General features: G+C 44.8%; 1 protein-coding gene across 1 annotated transcript in view; it reads left to right on the forward strand.

The window, feature by feature from the left end:
- Window positions 1-994: 994 nt before the first annotated feature.
- Window positions 995-24,662, forward strand: part of GLYR1 (glyoxylate reductase 1 homolog (Arabidopsis)) — a 60,754-nt gene continuing 37,086 nt past the window's right edge. The window contains 3 exon segments of the mRNA XM_006903717.1: window positions 995-1,098; window positions 2,038-2,074; window positions 3,396-3,475. Of these exon segments, the coding sequence (XP_006903779.1) occupies window positions 995-1,098; window positions 2,038-2,074; window positions 3,396-3,475 (221 nt within the window).

A 24,662-nucleotide genomic window follows, 5' to 3' on the forward strand; every position in this document is an offset into this window, starting at 1 on the left:
TCTCTTTGAAAAGTTACATATCCTCCCCGGCGTTAACTTTAGGCGACTGCTCGCGTAGACCTGGCGTGCACCGTTTCCACAGTTTCCTTACGACGTACTGCTTGCGACGGCACCAGCTAGTCACTCCCAAATTGCCCAACAGCACACGGGCGCTGGGTCCATACAAAGAAACGCACCTTTGTCCCCCGCGCCAACGCCGGCTACAACCCCACGGGCCGCAGACATGCCCCCGCCGCGGTCCTCATGCTGGTCCCCAGGCGGCTGCGCTGGAGCGGCCGGCTCCCCAGCTGTGCCTCCCGGGGGCCGGCGGGCCACAGCCGGGGTCCATGCCGCCCGCGTCCGGGGAGCCGGGGAAGTCTCGTTTGCCTCGTGGAGGTGGAGATCCGCGGAGTGGAGTCACGGAGCGCCCAGGGAGCGTGGCGCAGGGTCCTGGGGGGCGTCTCGGGACAACTTGAGGCTCCGGACCCAGCACTCTCGGCCAGTCCAGCACCAGAGAACGCCAGACCGAGGCCTCGCGGCGGCGGCGGGCAAACACACGACCCCCCCGCGTGGGACCCGGGTTGCGGCAGCCGCTGGTTTCCAGGCCGCGCCGATCTCTGCTTAGGGAGCTCCCCGGAGCCGCCGCCTCAGACTGGAAAACAGCCCTGGGGCCCGTTCGGGGATAACGGCCGTAACGGAAACGCCTTGGGGGGAGGGAAGTCGCAATCCCTCAGGAACTGAGAGGCGGGCCGGGCCCTGAGGGCAGCCTCCTCAGTTCGTCCGGCCGCAGTTTCGCCACCGCCGCCGATGCTACCTTCGACCGCGGGCACTTCGTTGTCACGAGCCGGAGGGAGGGGGAAGAAGCCAAGAGTTTCGGGGCCGCGGCGCGCGATGAGCGCGACGCCCGCATCACGTGCCCCTCGGCAGGCCAATGATATATGGCGGGCGCGGTGATGTCAGAGCAGCAGCGTGGTCGATGACAGCCGGCCCCGATCACATGGCCCGGCACACGCCAATGGGCGGTTCCGGGCCAACCTGATGTTCCCAGAGGCCAGTGCGTCGGCGGTGGTTGGGTGTTAAGATGGCGGCCGTGAGTCTTCGGCTCGGCGACTTGGTTTGGTGAGTCCAGGCGGCGGGGACTAGCGAAATGCCTCGGGGATCTGCTGCTCAGGGCGCGGGATTTACGACCAGCCCTAGAGTTGCTTTTCTATGTGCTCCAGGCCACGGAGAACCGAGAAGGTGCTGGTGCTAGGAGAGACGTCGGGCGGAAGGGGCAGCTTGACCCCCGGAGACTGGGACTGAGAGTAGCCCCAGCGGTCCCAGGTCTGATCCTCGAGGCCACTTGGAGAAGGGCTGCACTCCAGGCCTGGCGCTGACGGTCACTGTGATTTGGGAGCCTCCAGCACCATGTGGCTTTCGCGGGCCGCCTGGTGTCGGGGGTCTTGCAGAGGTTGCTGGAAAGCCGGAGCTCCGGCGGAGCCAGCTCTCCCGGGCAGGCCTGTCAAAAGCCGCGTTGTAATGGAGCCGACCTGTGCGTGCGGTTCGGTCGGTGATGTCGAAACTGGGCCGTTTTCTTTTACGGCTGAATGCCTTGTTGGCTATCTCATGGTTCACTTTTGTGTCCCAGACAACTGCCCAATCCGAGACTATCACCATATGCGTCAAGCTTGTTCTTTGGTCTTGTGGAAGGCGTCCATTGTCATTTGTCAAAGCCAGACTGGCCTCAGGTTGAATCCAGACGGACTAGATGGTGGGAAGTCTAGTTTCTGAGGAAGCTGACCCCACCCTGGGCACTGGGTAGCTGGAGACAAGTGGCTCTTGATGCTTTTGTTATTGTTTCTTGTCACCTGAAGCGTGCTCGTCCTTTGAGTGTGTATGTAGATAATTAATATTTCCCACTTTAGGGACTTGAGGTCCTCCTGTATATGAACACCTGTTGGCTGGTAATTGTTCTAGCTCTTGAGGGTGCCAGCTGAGATTTGGGAAAAGCAGGTTGAGTGGGTTGAAGAAGATAGACTATCTCTCCCAAGGTGGTTACTGACTCTTTCCTTTCTCTAGGGGCAAGCTCGGTCGATACCCTCCCTGGCCAGGAAAGGTGAGTGTCTTGCTATTAATTAAAAGAAGCCATCCCAAACTGGGCGTAGGGGGTGAATGAGTTCTCATTAGGGTGGCCTAGTGGATAGAGAGCTTGTGCACTGCCGCCTTAAAGGTGAGTAGTAGTTTGAATCTGCCAGCTGCTTCAAGGGCGACCTATACATGATTTAAAGCCTCTGAAAACCAACTAAAAAGAGTCAGCTGTGAGTTAGTTGTGACTCATGGCACACAACAGTAGCATTCAGTGAATAAAAGCAAGCTCAAGGCAGTTACCAACTCAGTTTGTTTTCTAATCGGTATCAACTTATTTACCTAAAACATGGTAATAGAAACCATGTCTTAATTTAACTTGCAACAAAAGCTTTTTCAGGAATCAGATTTATGAAGTCTTCCCCCATCCAAATCCAACAAACTCATTATAGAACTTTTTAAACGAGACCCAGACAGAGTAATTATCCAGGAATAGAGAAATCTAAATTTGGGTAGGGTAAAAAAGAGTATTTTTGTCTCAACTAAGTTTAAATTACTCCATTGTGCCATATGTACTGTTCCAAAGCATCTTTGCAAAAGTTGGCATTCTGAATTCTGCACAAGGTGGTTCCTCACAGCATTCCAAATGTTCATTGGAGCCAAGTAATGTCTTTAGACTGTCTCCTTTGGAATAGGGTGTTTTTCAGTGCCTCTCTGCTTTCCTTCCCCTGCTTCATTTCTTGCTTCCTTAACTCTTCCTACCCAAGATGGATTTTTCAGAGTGTCATTAATATTTCTCTACTGAGGGAAATGAAACAGGATCATGCTAGGAAGAAATGATTTTGATCAATCAATCATTGAACCACATTGAAAATGAGGCCATTTCAGTGAATGAGATACTGTGCCGCCTGTTAGATATGGGAGCTTACTGGGTATTTTCATCTTTTTACATATCTCAGTAGAAAATTGCCAGGTTTAGATGTGTGCTGAGCCTTGAGTTCTCTTTGTAAGTATATATATGTGTGCACAGACACTTTTTGTTGTTGTTTTCCTTTCTTTTTTTAACCCACTTAGAGTTGTGAAAGTCTAGTGGGCTGCTTGCTGTCTTACCATTGAGAGCCCTGGTGATGTGCTGCTTAACTTTAAACCAAAAGGTTCATGGTTCAAACCCACCAGCCGCTTCTTGGAAGAAAGATGTGACAGTCTACTTCTGTAAAGTTAAAGACCCTTTGGAGCGGTTCTGCCCTTCACTGGAGGCTCACTATGAGTAAGAACAAATTTAACAGTAGTAAAGTGGCAGGACTATTACCATCAAATCTTTCTTTTTTCCCCCTCCTTCCCCAACCTCCTAGATTGTTAATCCACCCAAAGACTTGAAGAAACCACGTGGAAAGAAATGCTTCTTTGTGAAGTTTTTTGGAACAGAAGATCAGTGAGTATCCATCCTGAGGGCCCATTGGTCCTTGTTTGCAGGTTCCCATGAATCAGATGCTTGAGGGTCCTTGTTATGTCTCATTCCTGTAAAACTAGAATGCCAGACTGGTTTCATACTGTTGTTACTGCAAGGAACCCAGTGTTGTAGTGCATTATGTGTTGGGCTGCTAACCCCAACAGTGGTTTGAATCTACCAGTTGCTCTGAGGGAGAAAGATGAACAGTGCAGTGCATCATCCACCCTCATCACACACCCACTCCCACCCCCAGTAAAGAGTTGTAGCCTCAGAAACCTGATGGAAGGTTGCCATAAGTTGTAATGAACTTGACAACAAAGGATTTGGAGTTTGAACTTTTCTTGAAGCAATTCCCTGGGACTGTTGACCATTTCAGCCCAATAAGAGCTGTAATAACTGCTTTCCTGGTGTGCCTGCTACATTCAGATAGTGTCATGCATCTCTCTTTACTCACCTCTATAGATAATTCCTCCTACAAAAGTCAGGTGTATTAGTTTGCTTTATGCGTAAGGTATTCAGCTTATATTCCGTTTTTCTTCATGTAAGTTTTATTCTTCACATCGTTTAATTCTGTTCTCTTTGGCTACTTTACTCTTAGGTTGTAGCAGTAAAATTTCTTAGCCAGATCTGTCCTAAAGTTGGGGAAACCAAGACTAGTGATGTGAGATTCTTTACCTGACTCTTCAGGTAATGAGATTTGGTGGCCTAGTGGTCAGTAGCTGCACTGTGATCTCAAACACAAGCAGTTCAAATCCAACAGCTGCTCCATAAGAGAATAATGTGCTGTCTCCTCCCATGTGATTTATTATCTCAGAAAACCTCCTGTAGGGTCAGCTATGGGCCAGTTCTGAGTTGATGGCACACAACATCATCAGCAACAACCTGACTCATCAGAGCTGTTTAAGTAGCCACAGAGAAGTCTTCAGAGAAGTATGTGTGAGGCTTGTGTTTTTAGGGATTCTTCTGGTCTCGTGGCAGAGGAGTTGATTATTTGTGGAGGCATTTAGCCACACATTGAAGAGCTCCAGGGAAAAAAATGGGGTGAGTGGAGAGGAGTGAAGCCTAGGAGCTCTTGACTGGAAAAGAGGGCATTTGAATTCAGTTCAGGAGCATGGGTAGAAAATGGGTGGGAAGAATGATAAAGGATTTCTAGATAAAGGGGATCCTGTAAACAACAGGTGGATGTTAAGCTTGTTTTTTGGAGAAGGAGAGGTACCCTGCTTGCACTGTAAACTTTTCTCAGAAGTAACAGTGTGGTTGGCCCAAACTTGGTGGGCTGCATGAAGTCTAAAATGAGAACTCTTAACAGTTTCACGCCCTCTTGGAACTCTCTCTTCGAAGTTCTTTTCAACTTTCCCTATCAGTACTTGTTGACTATTGGTTTCATGCCAGTACTTAGCCTTGGATGGATTTTACCACCTGCTTTGGGTTGCAATCCCAAGCAACCTTGACTCTGGGAAGACCCAGACCCAGAATGCCGGGGGATACTACCGTCCTCACATGGACTTGGGCCACCCACAAGTGGCACATGGCAGGGGGAGAACAGTGATCCCCCATCTCTCAGGACCAACTGACCCATGTTCAACTGCTCTTCACATGGAACTCTTATCCACTTCAGGCTTCAAAGTCCTTGTTTGAATATTTGCTACTACCACCAAGACTGAGCTCTGGTGGCCAAGTGGCAAGAAGCTGCACTGCAATCCCAGAGGCATGCAGTTTGAGGCCACTAGCTGCTCTGTGAGAGAAGTGTGGACAATCTCCTCCCATGTGATTAACTGCCTCTGAAAACACACCAGAGTGACCCTATACGTCGGTTCTGACTCTAAAGTACACAACAACAATGACTACCAAGATCTGCACCTGCTGCAGCTCCACCCAGGCCCTAACCCTAGGCTCCAAGGCTCACCAAAGCGGCCCTCCTGCTTCTCACAATGCAGTGTCTGTGGTGGAAGTTCTGGGATTCTGGGGGGAAGGGAGTGGTGGGGGTCTGAGGGAAGAGGTGAGGAGTTAGTGACCTCTCTAAATTATTGAGAAGTAATGATGTCAGTTTGAGGATTAAGGTGGGTCTGATTCAGGCCATAGTCTTTCCAGTCATTTGCTATGCATCTGGGAGCTGGACAATTAATGAGGATGACAGAATAGGAAGTGATGCCTTTGAGCTGTGGAGTTGGAAAAGAGCACTGAACATCCCATGAATTGCCAGGAGAATAAACGGGGTATGTCACAGAGAGGGTGCAGCCGGAGTGCTCTTTGGTGCCAAGAATGATGAGGCTTTGCCTCACATATTTTGGGTATGTGGCTATTCTTTGGAGAAGGTCATGATGCTGGGAAGAGTGGAGGGTCAGCAAAGGAGAGGAAGACCCTCAACCAAGTAGACTGGCACAGTGATTGCTGCAGTAGGCTCTTATGTTTTGGGAAGTGTGAGGATGGTGCAGGACAGATCAAGGTTCAGATCTTTTGTTCATAGGATTGGTATGAGTTGTACTTGACTTGATGGCACCTAAGGACAACAAAATGAGAATTCCCAGAAAGGGGAACTGAGTAAGGTCACAGAGGAGCACAGGACAAATAGAAAATCCTGGAAAGCAAGAGAGTAAACTGTGACCCACACCCCACCCCATCCCCCAGTGTGTAACAAGTAATTGACTCATTAGGTGCCATGACTCATTTCCAGCTCACTGTGACCTCAGACACAACAGAACAGAACACTGAACCACCTTACAGCTGTGGCCATGTTTGGGGCCATTGTCACATCTGCAGTATCAGTCAGTCTTTCTCAGTAAAAGTCTTTCTCTTTTTAACTGGCAAAGAAACCCTGAAAAGCGAACGCTTTCATTGATTCAGGTCAGGCTCACAGAGATTACCATTAAGTTTCCAAGGTTGTAAATCTTCATGGGTGGAAACTGCTATCAGAAGCAGAAAATCAGAGTTCTGTGAATTTCCATGCTTTCCCAGATACCCAGGTGACGTTTGTGGTAAAGGACAGGCTTGCTTTCTAACTGACATGCTCATAAGCATAGTGAATGCAGTATAGTATGACCAAACATGTTAAACTCCCTCAAAATATTTCTGTGTAAAATGCTGTACAAAAATGGAGTCACCCCAGGACTAACATTATCTTTTTTATGGGTATGTAGCTAACTTGTTGTTATTATGTGCCATCCAGTCGTTTGTGACTCATAGCACTCCTGTGTACAAGAGCTCTAAATGCTATTCTATCCTGTGCCAACCTAGCCATCTCAAACACACTTATTCCCACCACTCCAGTCACAGAATCGCTTCATCTCATCGAAGGTCTTCCTCTCCTTCGCCGCCCCTCCACTCTGTCATACATATTGTCCCTCTCCAAGGACCAGTCCCTCCTTGCAACGTGCCCAAAGTATGTCAGACAAAGCTTCAGAATCCTTAACTCCAAGGAGCATTCTGGCTTTACCTTCTCCAGGACAAACCTGTTTGTTCTCCTAGCAGTCCATGGTATATTCAACACTCTTCTCCAGCACCACAGCTCAAAGGCATCAGTTCTCTTTCTGTCAACCCTATTCACTGTCCAGCTCTCTGATGCATAGCACGTAATTGCGAAGACTATAGCCCGGATCAGGCACACGTTAGTCTCCAGCCTGACGTCGTTGCTCTTCAGTACTCTTGAGAGGTCCCTCACAGCCGACTTTCCCAATGCAATTCATCTCTTGATTTCCTGGCTGCTGTTACCAAGATGTTGATTGTGGAGGCAAGCAAACTAAAACTGTTAACTATCTCAATCTCTTCATCCATACCGATGCTGCCAATTGGCCCGTTGATGAGAATCTTTGTTTTCTTGATGTTGAGCTTCAATCCATATAGGAGGCTGCAGTCCTTGACCTTCTCCAGCAAGTGCTTTAGGTCCTCCTCAGTTTCAGCAAGCAGGGTTGTGTCATCTGCTTAACGCAAGTTATTGATGACTCTTCCACCAATCTGATGCCACATTCCTCTTCGTACAGCCCAGCGTCTTGGATGATCTGTTCTGCATACAGATTGAAAAGGTATGGAGACAGAATACATCCCTGATGGATGCCCTTCTTGATTTTGAACCGTGTAGTGTCTCCTTGCTCTGTTCTGATGACTGCCTCTTGGTCAAAGTATAGGTTTCACATTAGCTCAATCAAATGTTCTGGGATTCCCATTCTTCTCAGAGTCAGCCACAGCTTGTTGGGATCCACACAGTCAAAAACCTTTGCATAGTCAATGAAGCACAGATAGACATTCTTTTGGTATTCTTTGCTTTCTGCCAAGATCCATCTAACATTAGCTATAATATCCCTAGTACCATGACCTCTTCTAAATCCAGCCTGTACATCTGGCAGTTCTCTGTTGACATATTGTTCCAAACATTTTTGGATCATTTTCAGCAGAATCTTGTTTGCATGTGATATTAATGATATTGTTCGATAATTTCCGCACTCTATTGGGTCACCTTTCTTTGGAATGGGAACAAATATCGATCTTTTCCAGTCAGTGGGCCAGCTGGCTGTTCTCCAGATTTCCTGGCACAACTTAGTGAGCACATCCAGGGCAGTGTCTGTCTGTTGAAATATGTCAATTGGTATGCTGTCAACTCCTAGAGCCTTGTTTTTGCCAATTCCTTCAGAGCAATTTAAACTTCCTCCTTCATCACCATAAGGCTCTTGCTCATATGTCATTTCATGAAATTCTTCTGTGTTAGCCAATTCCTTCTGATACAATGACTCTGTATATTCCTTCCATCATCTCTTGATACTTCGTGAATCATTTAACATTCTACCCAAAATATCCTTAAGTATTGAAAACCCTGTGTGCCGTAGAGCACACTTAGACTATCGCTTGGACTAGCAGACATGGAAATTGAGACTGAGATCTTAGAAACGGAAATACAGAGAAGAAGGAACAGCTGTAAGCAGACATTAGTGATTGGAACATGGAATGTGAGAAGCAGGAATGTAGGAAAATTGGACATTGTTAAGAAAGAAATGGAATGCATAAATATTGACATGCTAGGTATTGGTGAAATGAGATGGCTTGGCATGGGACATTTTGAATCAGACGATTATATGATTTACTGTGCCAGGGATGGAAAGGTGAGGAAGAATGGGATTGGTTTCATAATTTAAAAAGTCATTTCTAGCTCCATCCTGAAATGCAATGTGGTGAGCACCAGGACAATATCCATATGCATACAAGGAAGTCCAGTGAATACCATTATCATTCAAATATATGCACCAACAACTAGAGCCAAAGAGGAAGAAATAGAAGATTTCTACCAACTGTTGCAGTCAGAAGTTGATCAAACATGCAATCAAAATGCACACAAAAGTTGGGAATCGGGAAGGAGGATCAGTAGCTGGAAAATATGGGCTCAGTGAGAGAAATGAGGCTAGAGATAGAATGATAGAGTTCTGCACATTCAATGATTTATTCATTGCAAATACCTTCTATAAGAAACATAAACACAGGCTGTGCACATGGATCTCACCTGATGGCATGCATAGGAATCAAATAGATTACATTTGTGGAAAGACTCAGTGGAGAAGCTCAATTATCAGCAGTGAAATCCAGGCCGGGTGCTGATTGTGGGACAGATCACCAACTACTCGTATGCAAGTTCAAGCTGAAGTTGAGGAAAATGAAATCAAGTCCATGGGAACCAAAATTTGATCTTAAGTCTATCCCACTCGAATTTCAAAACCATCCTCAGGAACAGGTTTGAGGCCTTGAGCACCAGTGAGCATAGGCAACATGAGCTCTGGAGGATATCAAGAAAATCATCCATGAAGAATGGAAAGGCTGAAAAATAAGAAAAGACCAAGATGAATGTCAGATGAGACTCTTTAATATTGCATTAGAGAATATTTGGCGAGAAGCCAAAGCTAAAAGAAGAAACCAGGAAATCAAAGAGCTAAACAGAAAATTTCAGAAGGCAGCCTGGGACGATAAAGCAAGATACTGTAATGAAATGTGCAGAGAGCTGGAGTCAGAAAATCAATAGGGCCGAACTCGCTCAGCATTTCTTAAGCTGAAGGAACTATAAAACAAATTCAAGCCACAGGTGGCAATACTTAAGGATGTAGCCGACTTAGAGAAAGGAAATATAAGTAGATCCAGAAATCCTGCAGGTTTTATTCTAAAGCAAAGCAATAAAGTCAGTATCACGATAAAGTGAGTCTCTGATTTGTTTGTTTCCCAGTGTTTTAAGTGTGCAATAACATTATGCGAAAGTTTGAAATACTGTGAGAATTCCCAAAATGTGACTCGGAGAAACAAAGCACACCATTGGAAAAAATTACATCAGTGGATTTTCTCAGCACAAACTTTTAATCTGCAAAAAAAAAAAAAACAACCCACAGTATCTGCAAAGTGCAATAAAACACAGTATGCATGTAGAAAGTAAGGGGTGGCCTCTGAAGTGAGAAGGCAAACTTTAGTTGATGTGGGAGCAAATTTTAATCAGTATCTTTTCTGCTAACTGAAAGCTTAGTGGTTCAAATCTGCCAGTCCCTCAAGGATGAGAGATGGACATCCTCCTCCCATAAAGATTTGCCATCTTCAAAATCTGGAGTCGGGGTGGCCACTGTAAGTTGGCAATCCCAATGGTAGTGGAGTGGGTTGGGTTTAGAGTGTGCACTGCAATTTATGTAGAGTGGCTCATCTTTCCAAACCTCTGTGTCCTTGGCCACTTGTGGGGATGACACCCCCTACCTCTTAGGAAGAAGTAGGATTATTCCTGTAGACTGGTTTGGCATGCCAGCTGATGTTAAGAAACATGAGGCAAGTGAGGATCAGTTAAATGAGAAAAGCTGGTAAATTTTAAAAGCTACCTAGTGCCTCTGAAGGAAAGGAATCTGAGACCTGGTCAGCTAAGTATAGATTTTGAGTACAAAAATCTTTGAACATAAAACAACATGACATTCATTTTTATGTAAACTATATTGTGCTTCTCCAGGAATGCTACTTGGAGGTCATTCCATGTTTCAAAAAATCTTGATCGGGCTTGTCAGGGTCCAGTGAAAGGGGACTGAGAAAAGAGACCCTAGTGTGGAAGAGCCAAGATTGAAACAGGACTCCATGCTCAGGATTTACAAGACGGTGGATGCTTCAAAGGAGACTGACACCATGTGTTCATAAACCCTCATGCATTTTGATGAGGGATCCCTTAAATGGAAAGAAAAGTTGCTTGAGCATGCTTAGGGCAAGTATTTGAGAAGGTCAGTGAAGGAGAGGAAGACTGTTCATAGGATGGATTGACTTGGTGGCTCCAGCAGCGTATCTGCTAGTGTGAGGATGATGCAGGACCAGGCCATGGTGCCTTCCATTGTGACACACTGACACTTCTTCCACCTCTATCTGGAGCTAGGACTTTGACATATGTTTTTGAGAGTTGCTATTTAAGTCACTACACACATCCATTCCCTAAAATCCTTCAGTGGCTTTTACACTTAGAAGAAATTCCAATCCCCTTAATCACTCAGGAGAGGTGAATAGACAGTGGGTGCACCAATGGGCTTCAGTACCACAGAAACTGAGGACGATGCAGATCTCAAAGACCAAGGATGGTACAGGGCCAGCAGCACTTTGTTCTGTTGTACATAGAGATGCTTGGGTTGGAGCTGACTGAGCAGCACCTAGCAGCAGCAATAGGTATTAAAGCAGTCTTAGCTTTTAGGAAGTGGTTGTTGACAGGGTGGGGTGAGAATTAGCTCTTCATGGCCGTAGGAGAAATTGGATTTGGCCTCCACTTCAGTGTTTGCTGTCACTCCTGGCATGCCCTGGGGTGGGCCTCATCTATCACTGGACCCTGGACCCTGGACTGAGTAGGTAATGGTCTGAAAGAGTGGCTGACTGTTCCTATCTTTCTAAGAAACAGGATTTGGTCAGAATTGTTCCATTTATGGAATGATGTGGGAGAGTAGAACAAAATTGATTCCTTATCTTTTTATGTAAAACTGTTACATGTTTAAATATAACTAGAGAGGTGGCACCGTGGTTAAAATGCTTGACAGCTGACAAAAAAATGGGTGGTTTGAACTCACTGGTTGCTTCATGGGAAAAAGATATGGCTATCTGCTTATGTAAGGATAGTAGCATAAGCCACCCTGAAGGTACCTCCCCTCAGCCCTGCAGAATCATTATAAATTGGCATTCACTATAGTAATGGCATAATAGGATATTAAGAAGTTCTTTTTACAAGGATATAATGACTTCAGTCTTCTAGGAAACTGGTTTTTCCTCTCCTGTCTTTTACCACGTCTGATGAACATTGGTGTCTTAAAGTTGCACTGCCAACACATAAGCAAGTGGTTCAAATCCGCCAGCTGCTCCAAGGGAGAAAAAGGGAAGCTTCCTGCCTTGTGATTTACAGCTTCTGAAAACCCACTGGAGGGTCAGCTGTCACATAACAACAATCCCCTCCCAGACCATCTAATGAGTTGTGATGGTGTTAGCAGCCCACAGTGAGGAAAAGAACTGGCTTCTCTGAAAATGGAGGGAAGGCTTAATGAGATGTTGAATTGGGCTCTCAGAATGCTGAGGGCCAGGACAGAAATAGTCCACAATCATTTTCAGAATTGTTTTCATGGAAATAGAAGGAGAAAATTATTTCAGCAGAATGTGCCAGCTTCACCGGGTGACCTCATCAAAAGAGCAAGTCTCAGGTGCACAATGGTCACATTGGGCAAGTGCCACCACTGGTGAGTGCTCATCATAAGAAACTGACTCCAGGCCTCAAAGGTTTGGTCAGGGCTATATATGGCAGAAAGCAGGCCTGGCAGTGTAATGTATTACACCTGGGGCTTCTACCACAGGTGACAGTTCGAATCCACCAGCTGCTCCAAAGGAAAAGATGTTTGATCTCCTTCCGTAACAATTTGCAGCCTTAGAAATCCAGTGGATTGTGCCTTGTGTCAGAATTAATTCAGTAGCATTGGGGGTGGGGGTGTAGATGGCAGTGTTTATTTAACTCTTAGATGCCAAGAAGCATCCAAAAACAAACCAATTGAGACTGCCCAATGGTTTGTATAGCAGCCTTCCTGTCAGATCTTTCGCAAGTCCTTTTCAGGAAACAGGATTAACTGTTCCTGATTGTTTTATTAGACAAGAAAGTAAGAGAAAACATTGGAGGATTTTGTTGAAAAACATCTCAGATCCCAGTCAGAGTTCTTCCTATATCCTCGTCCATCTCAAAGGTGGAGCACATCTGGCAAGTTAATACTGTAATTTGTAGTAAAACCAGTGGCCAATAATCCTTAGAATACAGTAGGCCAGGACTACACAAGCTACCCCTCTCAGACCTTAAAGTCCACTTAAATTTTCTGTCCACACCGCTTCATCAAACTGGACACCTGACCCACTTTCCCAGTATAGTAACAGTAGAAACTTGAGCCAAGTGGACAGTGAGGGCTGTCAGGGACAAGGATATCCTGTGCCAGGCTTGGACAGTCATGGTCCTGGAGAGAATCAGGTGTTTCCTCCAGCTGCATCTCTGTCCTGATGAGTCTCCTCTGGATGCAGGAGGCTTCTGTCAGCAGGTTTGGTTATAAAACACTGTCACAGAGAGAGCTTGCTATCTCGCTGGTGCAGGCAGTTAACTTGAAAATGTTTGGGAATGTATCCTTGAAAAGCCCTCAAGTTTTGAAGAGATAATCTTATAAACCCTGTCTAACTTGCCAGTCTCTGTTATCTTTGTGATTATAAATCAAACGCACTGTCATCGGATTAATGCTGATTCAAGCAAACTCTTGTCAGCTTTCTAAAGCTGTAAATCATTATAGAAAAGAGCCTTGCTGGTGTAGTATATGATGTGCAGTGCTGCTGTATCTGAGAGGTCAGTGGTTCAGAACCACCTGCAGGAGAAAATAAAGCAGTCTGCACATCTTCCCTCCACAGAGCAGCTAGTGGGCTCAGATCACTGGCTTTTCATTTAGCAGCCATGTGCTTTAACCACTGCTAACTCAGGCCTATTATAAGATTGTAGTTGCTCAAAAATAACTGACAAGTTATTTTCTTGTCCTTTTATTTATCCCAGCCTTGTTATTCTTGGCTGCCCACAAGTCAGCTCCGACTCATAGCAACTCATGTACAACAGAACAAACCCTGCCCAGTCCTGACCCTGTGCCCGTGTAGGCTCTTGCTGTAACTACTGCAGTCTATCCCATTGAGGGTCACCGTCCTTCACTTTTCTGTGCCTGATGACCTGCTCCAGGAATTGCCCAAAGTATGTGAACAAAATTCTTACCATCCTTGCTTGTAAGGAGCAACCTTTCTAACACGACAGTTATTCTTTTTGCGGTCAGTGGTACATTCAGTATTCACCAGCACTTGAGAGGCACCAGTTCGTCTATGATCTTCCTTATTCATTGTCCCAACTTTCACTGGCACATGAAACAATTAAAAATAACTATGACTTGGGTCAAGTGCACCTTATTCTTTAAATTGACATTCTTTCTCTTTAACACCTAAAAAAGGTCCTTGTCAGCAAATTTACCCAATGTAATATGTCCAGTGGCGTAGTCTGCAGGGAGTTAGCACAAGGGCCACGCCTCCAAAGACTGGCAGTTCACTTCCACCAGTGGTTCCTCAGTAAAAAGATGGACAGTTTCCTCCCATGCCTTGAAAACCCAGTGGAGGGTCAGCTCCGTTCCTACTCAGTGGCAATGAGTTGAACTTCGTGGGTGTTGATTGTGTATCCAAGTAAATTGAAGTCTTTCACAGCTTCAATCTTTGCTCCATTTATCTTGATGTCATCTATTGATTTGGTTGTGAGAATTTTTGTTTGCATTGTATGAAGGTATAACCCACATTGATAGCAATAGTCTTTGATTATCCTCAGGAAGCTCTTCCAGTCCTTTTCCATTTTAGCAGGCAAGGTTAGTCACCTGCATATAGCATGCTATTTATTAGTTCTTCCCTCATTCTTGTTCATAAAGTCCAAGTTATTGAATTATTTGCTCAGCATACAGACTTGAGTAGGTGTGGTTAAAGGACACAGCACTGCATACACCTTTCTGGATTTTAATTCAAGTTCTGAATGATTTGGACTTGGAGTATAAGGCCACAATAACCCTGAGCCTCCTTAAAAAAATAAAATGATAAGCAAAGAAATTATTTACCAAGTTATAAACCCACAACTAAACCATGACAGAGATGGAAGGCTACCTCTTGCCCCATGCTTTTCTCAGTTTTGGACTTTGTGCCCGGTGTGTTCTCACTTCAGGAGTGTCCTCACAAAAGAGGAAGCTGCCAGCTTCCTTCCTGTGCTAAGGCCAAGACACAGAGGTGAGGGTGCCAGAGCTTGTTCACACATGCTGCCATGGACTCCATTTCAGCCATAATGATCCTGCAGGACAGTGGGACTGGTTTTGGGGCTCCCAAGGCTGCATAGAAATGGACACAGCATCCTGGTAAGCAGCTGGTAAAATTAAACCACTGACTCCTTGGCTAGCTGAATGCTTTAGACATTTTACCACCAAAAGGAAATAAACCCACCACCATTAAGTCAACACACAGTGGCCTCGTAGAACTGCCCAGTACAGTTTCCAAGGCTTTCATCTTTACAGAAAGGAACTCTGATGACAGCACATACCATGCTGGGCTGCTAACCTAAAGGTCATCGTTCTTAACAGTCCAGTTGCTCCAAAGGAGAAAGAAGAACCATCTCCTCCCCTGGAGAGTTACAGCCTCATAACCCAGTGCCAGGTGGCCATGAGTTGGCATTGAGCCAGTGGCACTGAGAAATCTTTGTGGAATCCCACTGCCTTGTCTTTCTTCTAAGAAGAAAATGGTACATAGATTTGAATCACTGATCTTTGTTAGCAACTGGATGCTTTAATTCCAGTGCCACCAGGGCTCCTAGGTACTTTATAGCCTTACTCTCTTTATCTGTGTGCTGCTGTTGTGTGCCATAGTTGACCCTCCAGTGGATTTTCAGAGAGAGTAAATCGCACAGGAGGAGATAACCCACCTTTCTCCTCTGGACCATCTGATGGCCTTTGGGTTGAGAGCACAATTCCTTATCACTCAGCCATCAGAGCTCCCTCATTATTTTGTTATGTGCTGTCTAGTAGCCTGCAACTCATAGCAACCCTGTGTACAATAATTATGAACCCTGTCATATCCTGAGCCAGTCTTCACTGTCATGAACACACCTACCCCCATTACCCTAGTCACTATATCAGTCCATCTCCTCCACTATCTTCCCCTCTGCAGTGTTTCTCCACCCTTCCAAGCATGGTGTCCTTCTCTAAGGACTGATCCCTCCTGGCCACATGCCCTAAGTACATGAGACAGAGCATCAAAATCCTTTCTTCCAGAGAGCAACCTAGTTTTACCCTCCCCAGGACAGACCTATTTATTTGTTCTCTTGACAGTCCATGATCAGTACTCTTCTCCAGCACCACAACTCAAGGCATCAATTCTTCTGTCATCTTTACTCATTGTCTATATAACATGGTTATAATTTAAATGAGCATCAGAGATGAAGTAGAGGCCTTTTTGAGATTCTGAGTTTTCTCTAGTTCATTTTGAGTGGGCTGGGGACCCAAAGGTGGCTCTGTAGGTATTTTGTCTTATTGAATGGAGGGAGTTTTGCAGTACATGGTTCAGGATGCCAGAGGGAGCTTGCTGCTTTTGACTATTTGACAGGGACCTACAGACCAGCAGCCAGGCAGAAGCAGCTCCCTCCCCAGCCCAAACCCACAGACCAGCAACTGTTTGAGGGCCTCCCCCAGGACAGTCAGAACAACTTAACAGTAATGAATGTATATGGAAGAAGCTATAGTGGCCCTAAGATCAGAGGCTAAAATTCACAAACTGCTCTGCAGAGAAAGGATGAGGCAATGTGCTTGGCTCAGTTCTCAACCCTGTAGGATCTCTGTTGGAGTTGACTCAACAATGTATGATTTTGCGCATTTGTTTTTAAAAAGATCTGTAAACATTGAAAAGTTTCCATTGCAGTCTGCTTCCGTAAGGATTACAGTCTTAGAAACCCTGTTAGGCACTTCTCTTTCCTCTAGAATTCACAGCCTATATAGAGTTGCTGGCATTGGAATATCCTAGAGAGCAGTGTATTTCATTTCAGAGGAAGGCATGCTCATGACACTAGGGCATGATACATGGTCCAGCATCTTGTTTTTTTCACCTTAGACAGACTTCTTCTGCAGCCTTGGGCCAGTTCACAAGATCCTCTGGTTGGACTGCACTGTGATTTGATCAGCACTCAGCTCAGTACCAGCCAGCCTGCACTACTGTCTGACATCCACTATTACAGACCATGTGTGATTAACTTCCTTGTGCATGAAGCCCAGGACTCTGTTTAGACACAGTTCAACTAAGTATGGTTATGCTGACTTGTCACTCTACACCATAATGTAGGGAGAAAAATGAAGCACAAAACTCACTGCTGTTGAATCAACTCTGAATCAAACCACCCTGTAGGCAGAGTAGAGCCACTGCATAGGTTTCCAAGTCTGGTCTTTACAGAAGCTGATTGTAGCTTCCAATCACCAACCTTCCAGTAGCTTCCAAGTGTGTAACCACTGTGTCACCAGGACACTTGAACAACAACCCGAATAAGCAACATACCCTCTTCAAGTCACTTTCGACTCATGGCAGACCTCTACCAAGTTTCTGAGAAGATGAATCTCTATAGTAGATGTCTCCCCTTTCTCCCTCTGAGTGATTGATCTATTCCAGTCACTGCCTTTCAGGTAGCAACTCAGTGCTCTGTGCCACCAGGGCTCCTGCACTGTGGCAGGCAGCCAAAACTCACTGGTATCTTTCAAACACAACCAGCCAAAGAAACTTAACAAACTCTCTGAGTGGATCATAGACACATGTTAAGGTGGGTAAAGGAGAAGACTATACAGTAAGGGGATGTTTACAATATCACTAAAGGAAGGGAAGATACAGAGAGGTGCGTAAGAAATAACAGTCTTTGGAGAGAAATATTATTACATCCATGAGCCAGCAACACTGCTGTTGGAGCAGCTTTGACACAAGACACATACCACTCAGCTCACAGGGCTGTGACTAAAGGAATACACTGCCCATCTTCCCCTGCACAGCCCTGGTGGACTCATTAAACACTCATCTACAAGTGGACAGGTGGGCAGAGTAAAGGAGAAGAAAAATCTGGCAGCAATTTAGGGAGTGATTGGTGGCCACAGTGGCACTTGGTTTGTTCCTTTAGCAAAGTGTTTAAGTTTTTTAAGATGATAGCACAGAGAAGAATTTCATTTTCATTTCTCAAATTCCAGCCTTCAGGGCAAGTGGAATTTTACCTGTACTGGGCCTTCTTAAAGGATCCCTGGTGGCTTAATGCTTTTTGTAATGTATTGCTACCCATAATGTTGGTGGTTTGAACCTACAGAGGAAGAGAAATTCTCCTATAAAGATTTATACCCTCAGAGACCTGGTGGAGGGTCACCACAAGTTGGATTCCATTTGGTAATGGGTTTGAAGTTTTTTGGTTCTAATTTTTTAGAGTACTCTTGGCACCAGCAGCCAGGAAATTAAAAGGCGTATTGCAATGGGAAAGTCTGCTGTTAGGGACCTTTCCAAACTACTGAGGAGCAGTGATGTCACTCTGGAGACTAAGATGCGCCTGATGCAGGCCATGATCTTTGCAACCACTTACTATGTGTCAGAGAGCTGGACCGTGACTTAGGATGACAGGAGAATTGATGCCTTTGAGCTGTGGTGTTGGAGAAGAGTATTGACTATACCATTGACTGCTAAGAAAACGAACAGGTTCATCCTAGAGAGGGTTAAAAGAGGATGCTCCTTGGAGGCAAAGATTCTGAAGCTTTGTCTGACATATTTTAAACATGTTGCAAGGAGGGACCAGTCCTTGGAGAGGGACGTCATGGTTGAGAGGGTGGAGGGACAGCACAGGAGAGGAAAACCCTCTGTGAGGTGGATTGATTTCAGTGACTGGGATAGTCGGAGTGGATGTGTCAGAGACAGTGAAATTGGCACAGGATACAGCAGGGTTTAGGGCTGTTGTACATAGAGTCGCTATGAATCACAGGTGACTGACGAACAACAACATCTTTGGTTTTTAGCAGAAAGATGCCACATAAAGTGATTGAAACGCTACCTACCCACCCACTGCAACCAAATTTATTCCAACTCCTAGGCAACCTGTGGGACAGAGCCTGTAAATCTTTCCAGAAGCAGACTACTGCTGCTGTCTACCACAGAGAAGCTAGTGGGTTCCATAGTGGCTTTTCCTTAACAGCTAAGTGCTTTAACCACTGCACTGCAGGGCTTCTAAATCAAACAGAAGGCATCTGTTTATGAATGCTTCCTCCACAGATGCCCTCTCCATTCCCAACCCTGCTTAATGTGAACCCAAGGGGCTAGACACCAGTGTGTCTGGAGCCCAGTGTGTCTATAACAGGTGGAGTCTCCTCCCATTGCTGTCTGATCTTGAAAACCATGTGGTTCTTCTCAAGTTTCTGACTTGAAACCCTGACAGGAAACAGGCTGCCCTGAGCCTTGGACCCTTTAAGCTTTTCCACTGGTGTTGACATGTGTGTCCAGGTCCCCATGAAGGCACACAGCCTTCATGCTCTGTGCCTAGTTGTCATTAGAAGCATTGTTGATACAATGAATGACAGGAGTGTCCATGGTTCCTTATACCACTTTCCAGTCTTAAGATGAGCTGTCCTGAGGAAGCTATCTACTTTGCTCACATGGTTGAAGATCTGTTGAGAGCAGCATCCAAGTGTTATTTTGTTGACTGTTTAGTCTGAGAGGACCTGCTTAGTCCTGGACTGCTGTGTTGTACTTTCAGGTGCTGTTGTGCACATATAGACAGCGCTCACCTGCAGCTCACTAGCATCACTGTGTTTGCAGAGGAGCACTGTGCTTTCATTCATAACTCTCATTAGGTGCCAGAGAGTCACTTCCAACTCAGCAACACCATGTAGAAAGTACAATCCTACCTTATCTGCACATCCTCACAGCCACTGTGTCAATTCCCTCTTTCAGTGATTCTCTACTTTACCAAGCATGTTGCTTTTGTCCAGAGATTAGCCTCTCCTGACTGGATGCCTGAAGTATGGGAGAAAAAGTCTCACCATCCTTGCTACTAAGAAGCATTCTAGATACACTTCCAAGATTTGTTTGGTTTTTGGTAGTCTATGATATATTTAGTACTCTTCACCCACTCCAATTCAAAGGCAACAGTTTTGCAACAGTTTCTTCCTTATTTATTGTCCAACTTTCACAAGTATGTAAAGCAATTAAAAATACTATGGCTTGGGTCCGGTGCACCTTAGTTCTCAAAGTGACATTCTTAGCATTTTAAGAGGTCCTTGGCACAGCAGATACACCTATTGCAAGACATCATTTGATTTTTTTTATTAAATTTTATTAGTTTTAATGAACCTTTACAGAGATTTTGGGTTTTCATTCATTCATTGTTGCACTGTTTTCTCCACCCTCATCCCCAGTTCGTTCTTCTTTCCCTCTCCAATGTCTGTTTTAATTGTCCAATTGCCACAGTGCTTGTCAAAGCCAGTTCTGATTAATCTCCTTTGTCAGTGTGTCCCTTGCCATTCCCTATCACTCCTCCCTGAGAGAGACTTCACCCTGATTCATAAGGAAAAGGGGATGGCATATTCTCTTAGCTACTTCCTGCTGAAAAGGGACGCTGTGGGTTTCAGGGTGAATGTCTTCTCTCACTACTCTAAAGGGCCTCCTTGGCAGTAGGAAACACATAGACTGTTATGGAAATTGATTTTGGAATTTAGATGCACTGTTATTAATTGTGCTTAGCCATACATGTTCATATCCTTGAAGATGTATCATGGAAGTGTTGCAGCCTAGAAGATACAAATTTAACAAGTTAAAAGTGCATGAGTCAAAAATTGAAAAGCAATAATATTCTGAGTAGAGGTTCTAATAGTGGCACAAATCAAGTTACAGAGGTAAGGTGGTTCCATTGCCATCCTTACTCTAACTTAATTATTTTTTTTATTTAAATTTGTTATTAATTTCAGTGAAAATTTACAGAGGCTTTGGATTTCTATTCATTCATTGTTGTAGATTTGTCCCCTCCCAAGGCTCCCCCCCCACCAGACATTATCCTCTTGGAAAAGTAAAAGAAAAGATTCTTTCATTATTTTACAAACCCTCCCCCAGGTCCACTCCACCATGTAGCCATTGTGGACCCAAATTAAATGTACTGTGGTGTGAGGCAGTCTCCTCATACTTGATTTTAATTCTGGTTGCATTTCTAAGGCAAATTTGTTCAATATTCTGGTGAAAACAAAACAACAGCTCATTGCTGTGGAGTCAGAACCAACTCAGCTGACCTTCCTGTGAGTTCATAGAGGCTGTTAATTGCACAAGAGGGGATTGTGTATCTTTCTCTCTCAGAGTAGTAGGTGGATTTAAACTGCTTGTTTTTGGGTTGACAGCACAACTCCTTACCCAGCACAACTCCTTACTCATGATGTGTTATATATTCCTTTTTTTTTTTTTTTGCCAACACAGTAATACCAACATGGTTAAAATCCTTAACCTTGCCCACTTTTTCTGAAGGTTATTCTGTGAAACTTTTGAGTTGTACAGGATAAAACATATCTAAATTAACTCCTAACTGTATAAAAGTAATAGACAGAATGAAGATGGTCAAGTCTGACTTGTACTCACTCCACAAAGGGGAACAGTCTCTACCAGCAGTATCCATGACTCAAAACTAATTCCTGTATCAAAACAACCATGAGATATCATGTCACCCCAGTAATAGCAGAATTCAAAAGAGCATCAAACAACAAATGCTGGCGAGGTTGTGGAGAAACTGGAACTGTTGGTGGGAGTATAAAATGGTACAACCACTATGGAAGGCAGTATGGCACTTTCTCAAAAAGTTGGAAACAGAAATACCACTTGACCCAGCAATTACACCACTGGGGATAGACCCTGAAGAAACTAGAACTGCCACCTGAGCAGATATATGCACACCCATGTGGCTTTGTTCACAATAGCAAAGAGATGGAAACAACCCAAATGCCCATCAACAAATGGATAGAGATGGAATGCTATGCAGCACTGAAAAACAAGGAACTCATAAAATATTATACGAAATGGGTGACCCTGGAGAACATTATGCTGAGTGAAATATCTCAATCGCAAAAGGACAAATACTGCATTAATGCGGCTTGTAAAACAGGACTGACATGGGGGTTGGGGATGGAAACGAAGAAAAGAGGGGATCAATATTGTACCCTGCATTGAAACAGCTGAGAGAAAGAACTGCTTAAAAAAGGAATATATGATTAAGTATTATTTACATGACAACAGTCCAGAGTAAGAGCTACATAGTAAAGTGTACTGAGGGGGAGGGGAAAACGGTGCGTAATTGTTTTTGGTTGTGTTTTTTTTTTCAAAGAGAAAAGTTAATTGGGGCAATGGGCAGGGAGGAAAATGTGCAACAGTGAATGGATAGAAATCCATGTTCTCTATAAACTTTCATTAAAATCTCAAAAGATTAAGGGGGAGGGACAAAAAACAAATTAATTCCTGGAAGGTTGTACATGGTCCCACACACTTCTGCACCTACTTTTACTAATTCCAGCACCAGTCTTACTGCTCTACTGCATCCAAAATTTGTTGTAGTGAGAACAGACTTTAAAGAATCTTACTCAGCATTTTGGTTTTTACTAAGGAAATTAAGAGTATAATTCAGTCATCCATACAGCTTCTCAACATGGTCACAGGCCCTCTGACTTTCAGCCCCATGGCTTAAGTCAGTGTCACAAAGTCCCCTTAGTCCTGACCGTTATGACGTCTTCCCTCAGCAAAGACCTTGGCTCTGGCTCCGTGGGGCAGCAGTCCCAAGTCAGCGTGGTCTCATGTCAGTCTCTTGTTCTTGGCTGAGGATGTGCAGGAGTCTCTGGCCCCAAAGGGCACATGCTGCTTCCTCTTCCTTGTTGGTGTTGACATTCCCAATTGCTGCTGCTAAAACGGCTTCTTTTAAATCTAGTGGGATAGCCAGAGTAGGCACTGCCCTTGTGGATAACCCTGGAGGGTAGCTGTACTGTATCCTAAAGAGAGACCCTGTGGGGTAGCTGTACTGTTAACTATAGAGAGACCCTCGCGTTAGCTGTACTGTCCTATAGAGAGGCCCTGGGGGGCTGGGGTAGTTGTTGTTGTTGTTATGTGCCGTCGAGTCGTTTGCGACTCATAGCGACCCTATGTACAACAGCCCTAAACCGTTCTCTATCCCATGCCAATCTCATTGACTCTGACACACCCATCCCTATTACCCCAGTCACTGAATCAATCCACCTCATAGAGGGTCTTCCCCTCCTGTGCTGTCCCTCCACTCTACCCAGCATGATGTCCCTCTCCAAAGACCTGTCTCTCCTTACAACATGTCCAAAGTATGTCAGACGAAGCCCCAGAATCCTTGCCTCCAAGGAGCAGCCTGGTTTAACCCTCTCTAAAATGAATCTGTTTGTTTTCTTGGCAGTCCATGGTACATTCAATACTCTTCTCCAGCACCACAGCTCAAAGGCGTCAATTCTCCTTCTATCCTCCCTAGTCATTGTCCAACTCTCTGATGCATAACAAGTGATTGCAAAAACCATGGCCTGTATCAGGCACACCTTAGTCTCCAGAGAGACGCCGTTGCTCTTGAGTACTTTAGAGAGGTCCCTAACCGCAGACTTTCCCATCGCAATACGTTTTTTTATTTCCTGGCTACTGGTGCCAAGAGTGTTGACCATGGAGCTGAGCAAACTGAAGCTGTGAACACTCTCAATCTCTTCGCCATCCATCCTGATGCTACCGATTGGTCCAGTGCTGAGAATTTTTGTCTTCTTGACATTGAGCCTCAGTCCATACTGAAGGCTGCAGTCCTTGACCCTCTGCAGTAAGTGCATAAGGTCCTCCTCAGTTTCAGCGAGCAAAGTTGTGTCATCTGCTTAATGCAGATTGTTGATAGATTGTCCACCAATCCTAACGCCATGCTTCTCCTCATAGAGCCCAGCCTCTCGGATAATCTGCTCTGCATACAGGTTGAAAAGGTATGGAGATAGGACACATCCCTGGCATACACCCTTCCCAGTTTTGAACCATGCAGTGTTGCCCTGCTCTGTTCTGATGACTGCCTCTTGGTCCAAGTATAGGTTTCGCATTAGCACGATTAAATGTTCTGGGATTCCCATTTTTCTCAGAGTCAGCCACAGTTTGTTATGATCCACATAGTCAAATGCCTTTGCCTAATCAATGAAACACAGATAGACATTCTTCTGGTATTCTCTGCTTTCAGCTAAGATCCATCTAAAATCACTTACAATATCCCTAGTACCACGACCTCTTCTAAACCCAGCCTGGACTTCTGGCAGTTCTCTGCTGATGTACTGTTCCAGTCGTTTTTGGATAATCTTCAGTAGAATCTTGCTTGCATGTGAAATCAATGAGATTGTTCTGTAGTTTCCACACTCAGTTGGGTCGCCCTTCTTTGGGATGGGAACAAATATAGACCTCTTCCAGTCAGTTGGCCAAGTGGTTGTTCTCCAGATTTCTTGGCACAACTTGGTGAGCACATCCACAGCAGCATCTGTTAGCTAAAATATGTCAATTGGTATATCATCTATTCTGGGGGCCTTATTTTTTTGCTATTTCCTTCAAAGCAGCTTGAACCTTCATCACCGTAGGCTCTTCATCACAAAGCCTTCATCACCATAGGCTCTGACTCAAATGCTATTTCATTAAATTCTTCTGTATCTGCCAATTCCTTTCGGTATAATGGCTCAGTATATTCCTTCCATCTTCTTTTGATACCTCCTGGATCGTTTAACATTCTGCCTAAAGCATCCTTAGCAACTCGAGGTTTGAATTTGCTCTTCAGTTCCTTGAGCTTAAGAAATGCTGAACAAGTTCGGCCCTTTTGATTTTCCGACTTTAGCTCCTCACACACTTCATTGTAGTATTTCGCTTTGTCATTCTATGCTGCCTATTAGAATCTTCTGTTCAGCTCTTTAGTGTCTTGGATTCTTCCTTGTGCTTTAGCTTCTCTATGTTCCAGTGCAATCTTCAGAGTTTCTTCTGACACTCATTTTGGTCTTTTCTTCCTCTTCTGTCTTTGTAATGACCGTTTGCACTCTTCCTGAATGATACATTTAACATCCTCCCACAACTCATCTGGTCT

The sequence above is a fragment of the Elephantulus edwardii genome, unplaced genomic scaffold, assembly GCF_000299155.1.
Source record: "Elephantulus edwardii isolate Elephantulus edwardi_28Jun2011 unplaced genomic scaffold, EleEdw1.0 scaffold00209, whole genome shotgun sequence".
NCBI classification, from domain to species: Eukaryota; Metazoa; Chordata; class Mammalia; order Macroscelidea; family Macroscelididae; genus Elephantulus; species Elephantulus edwardii.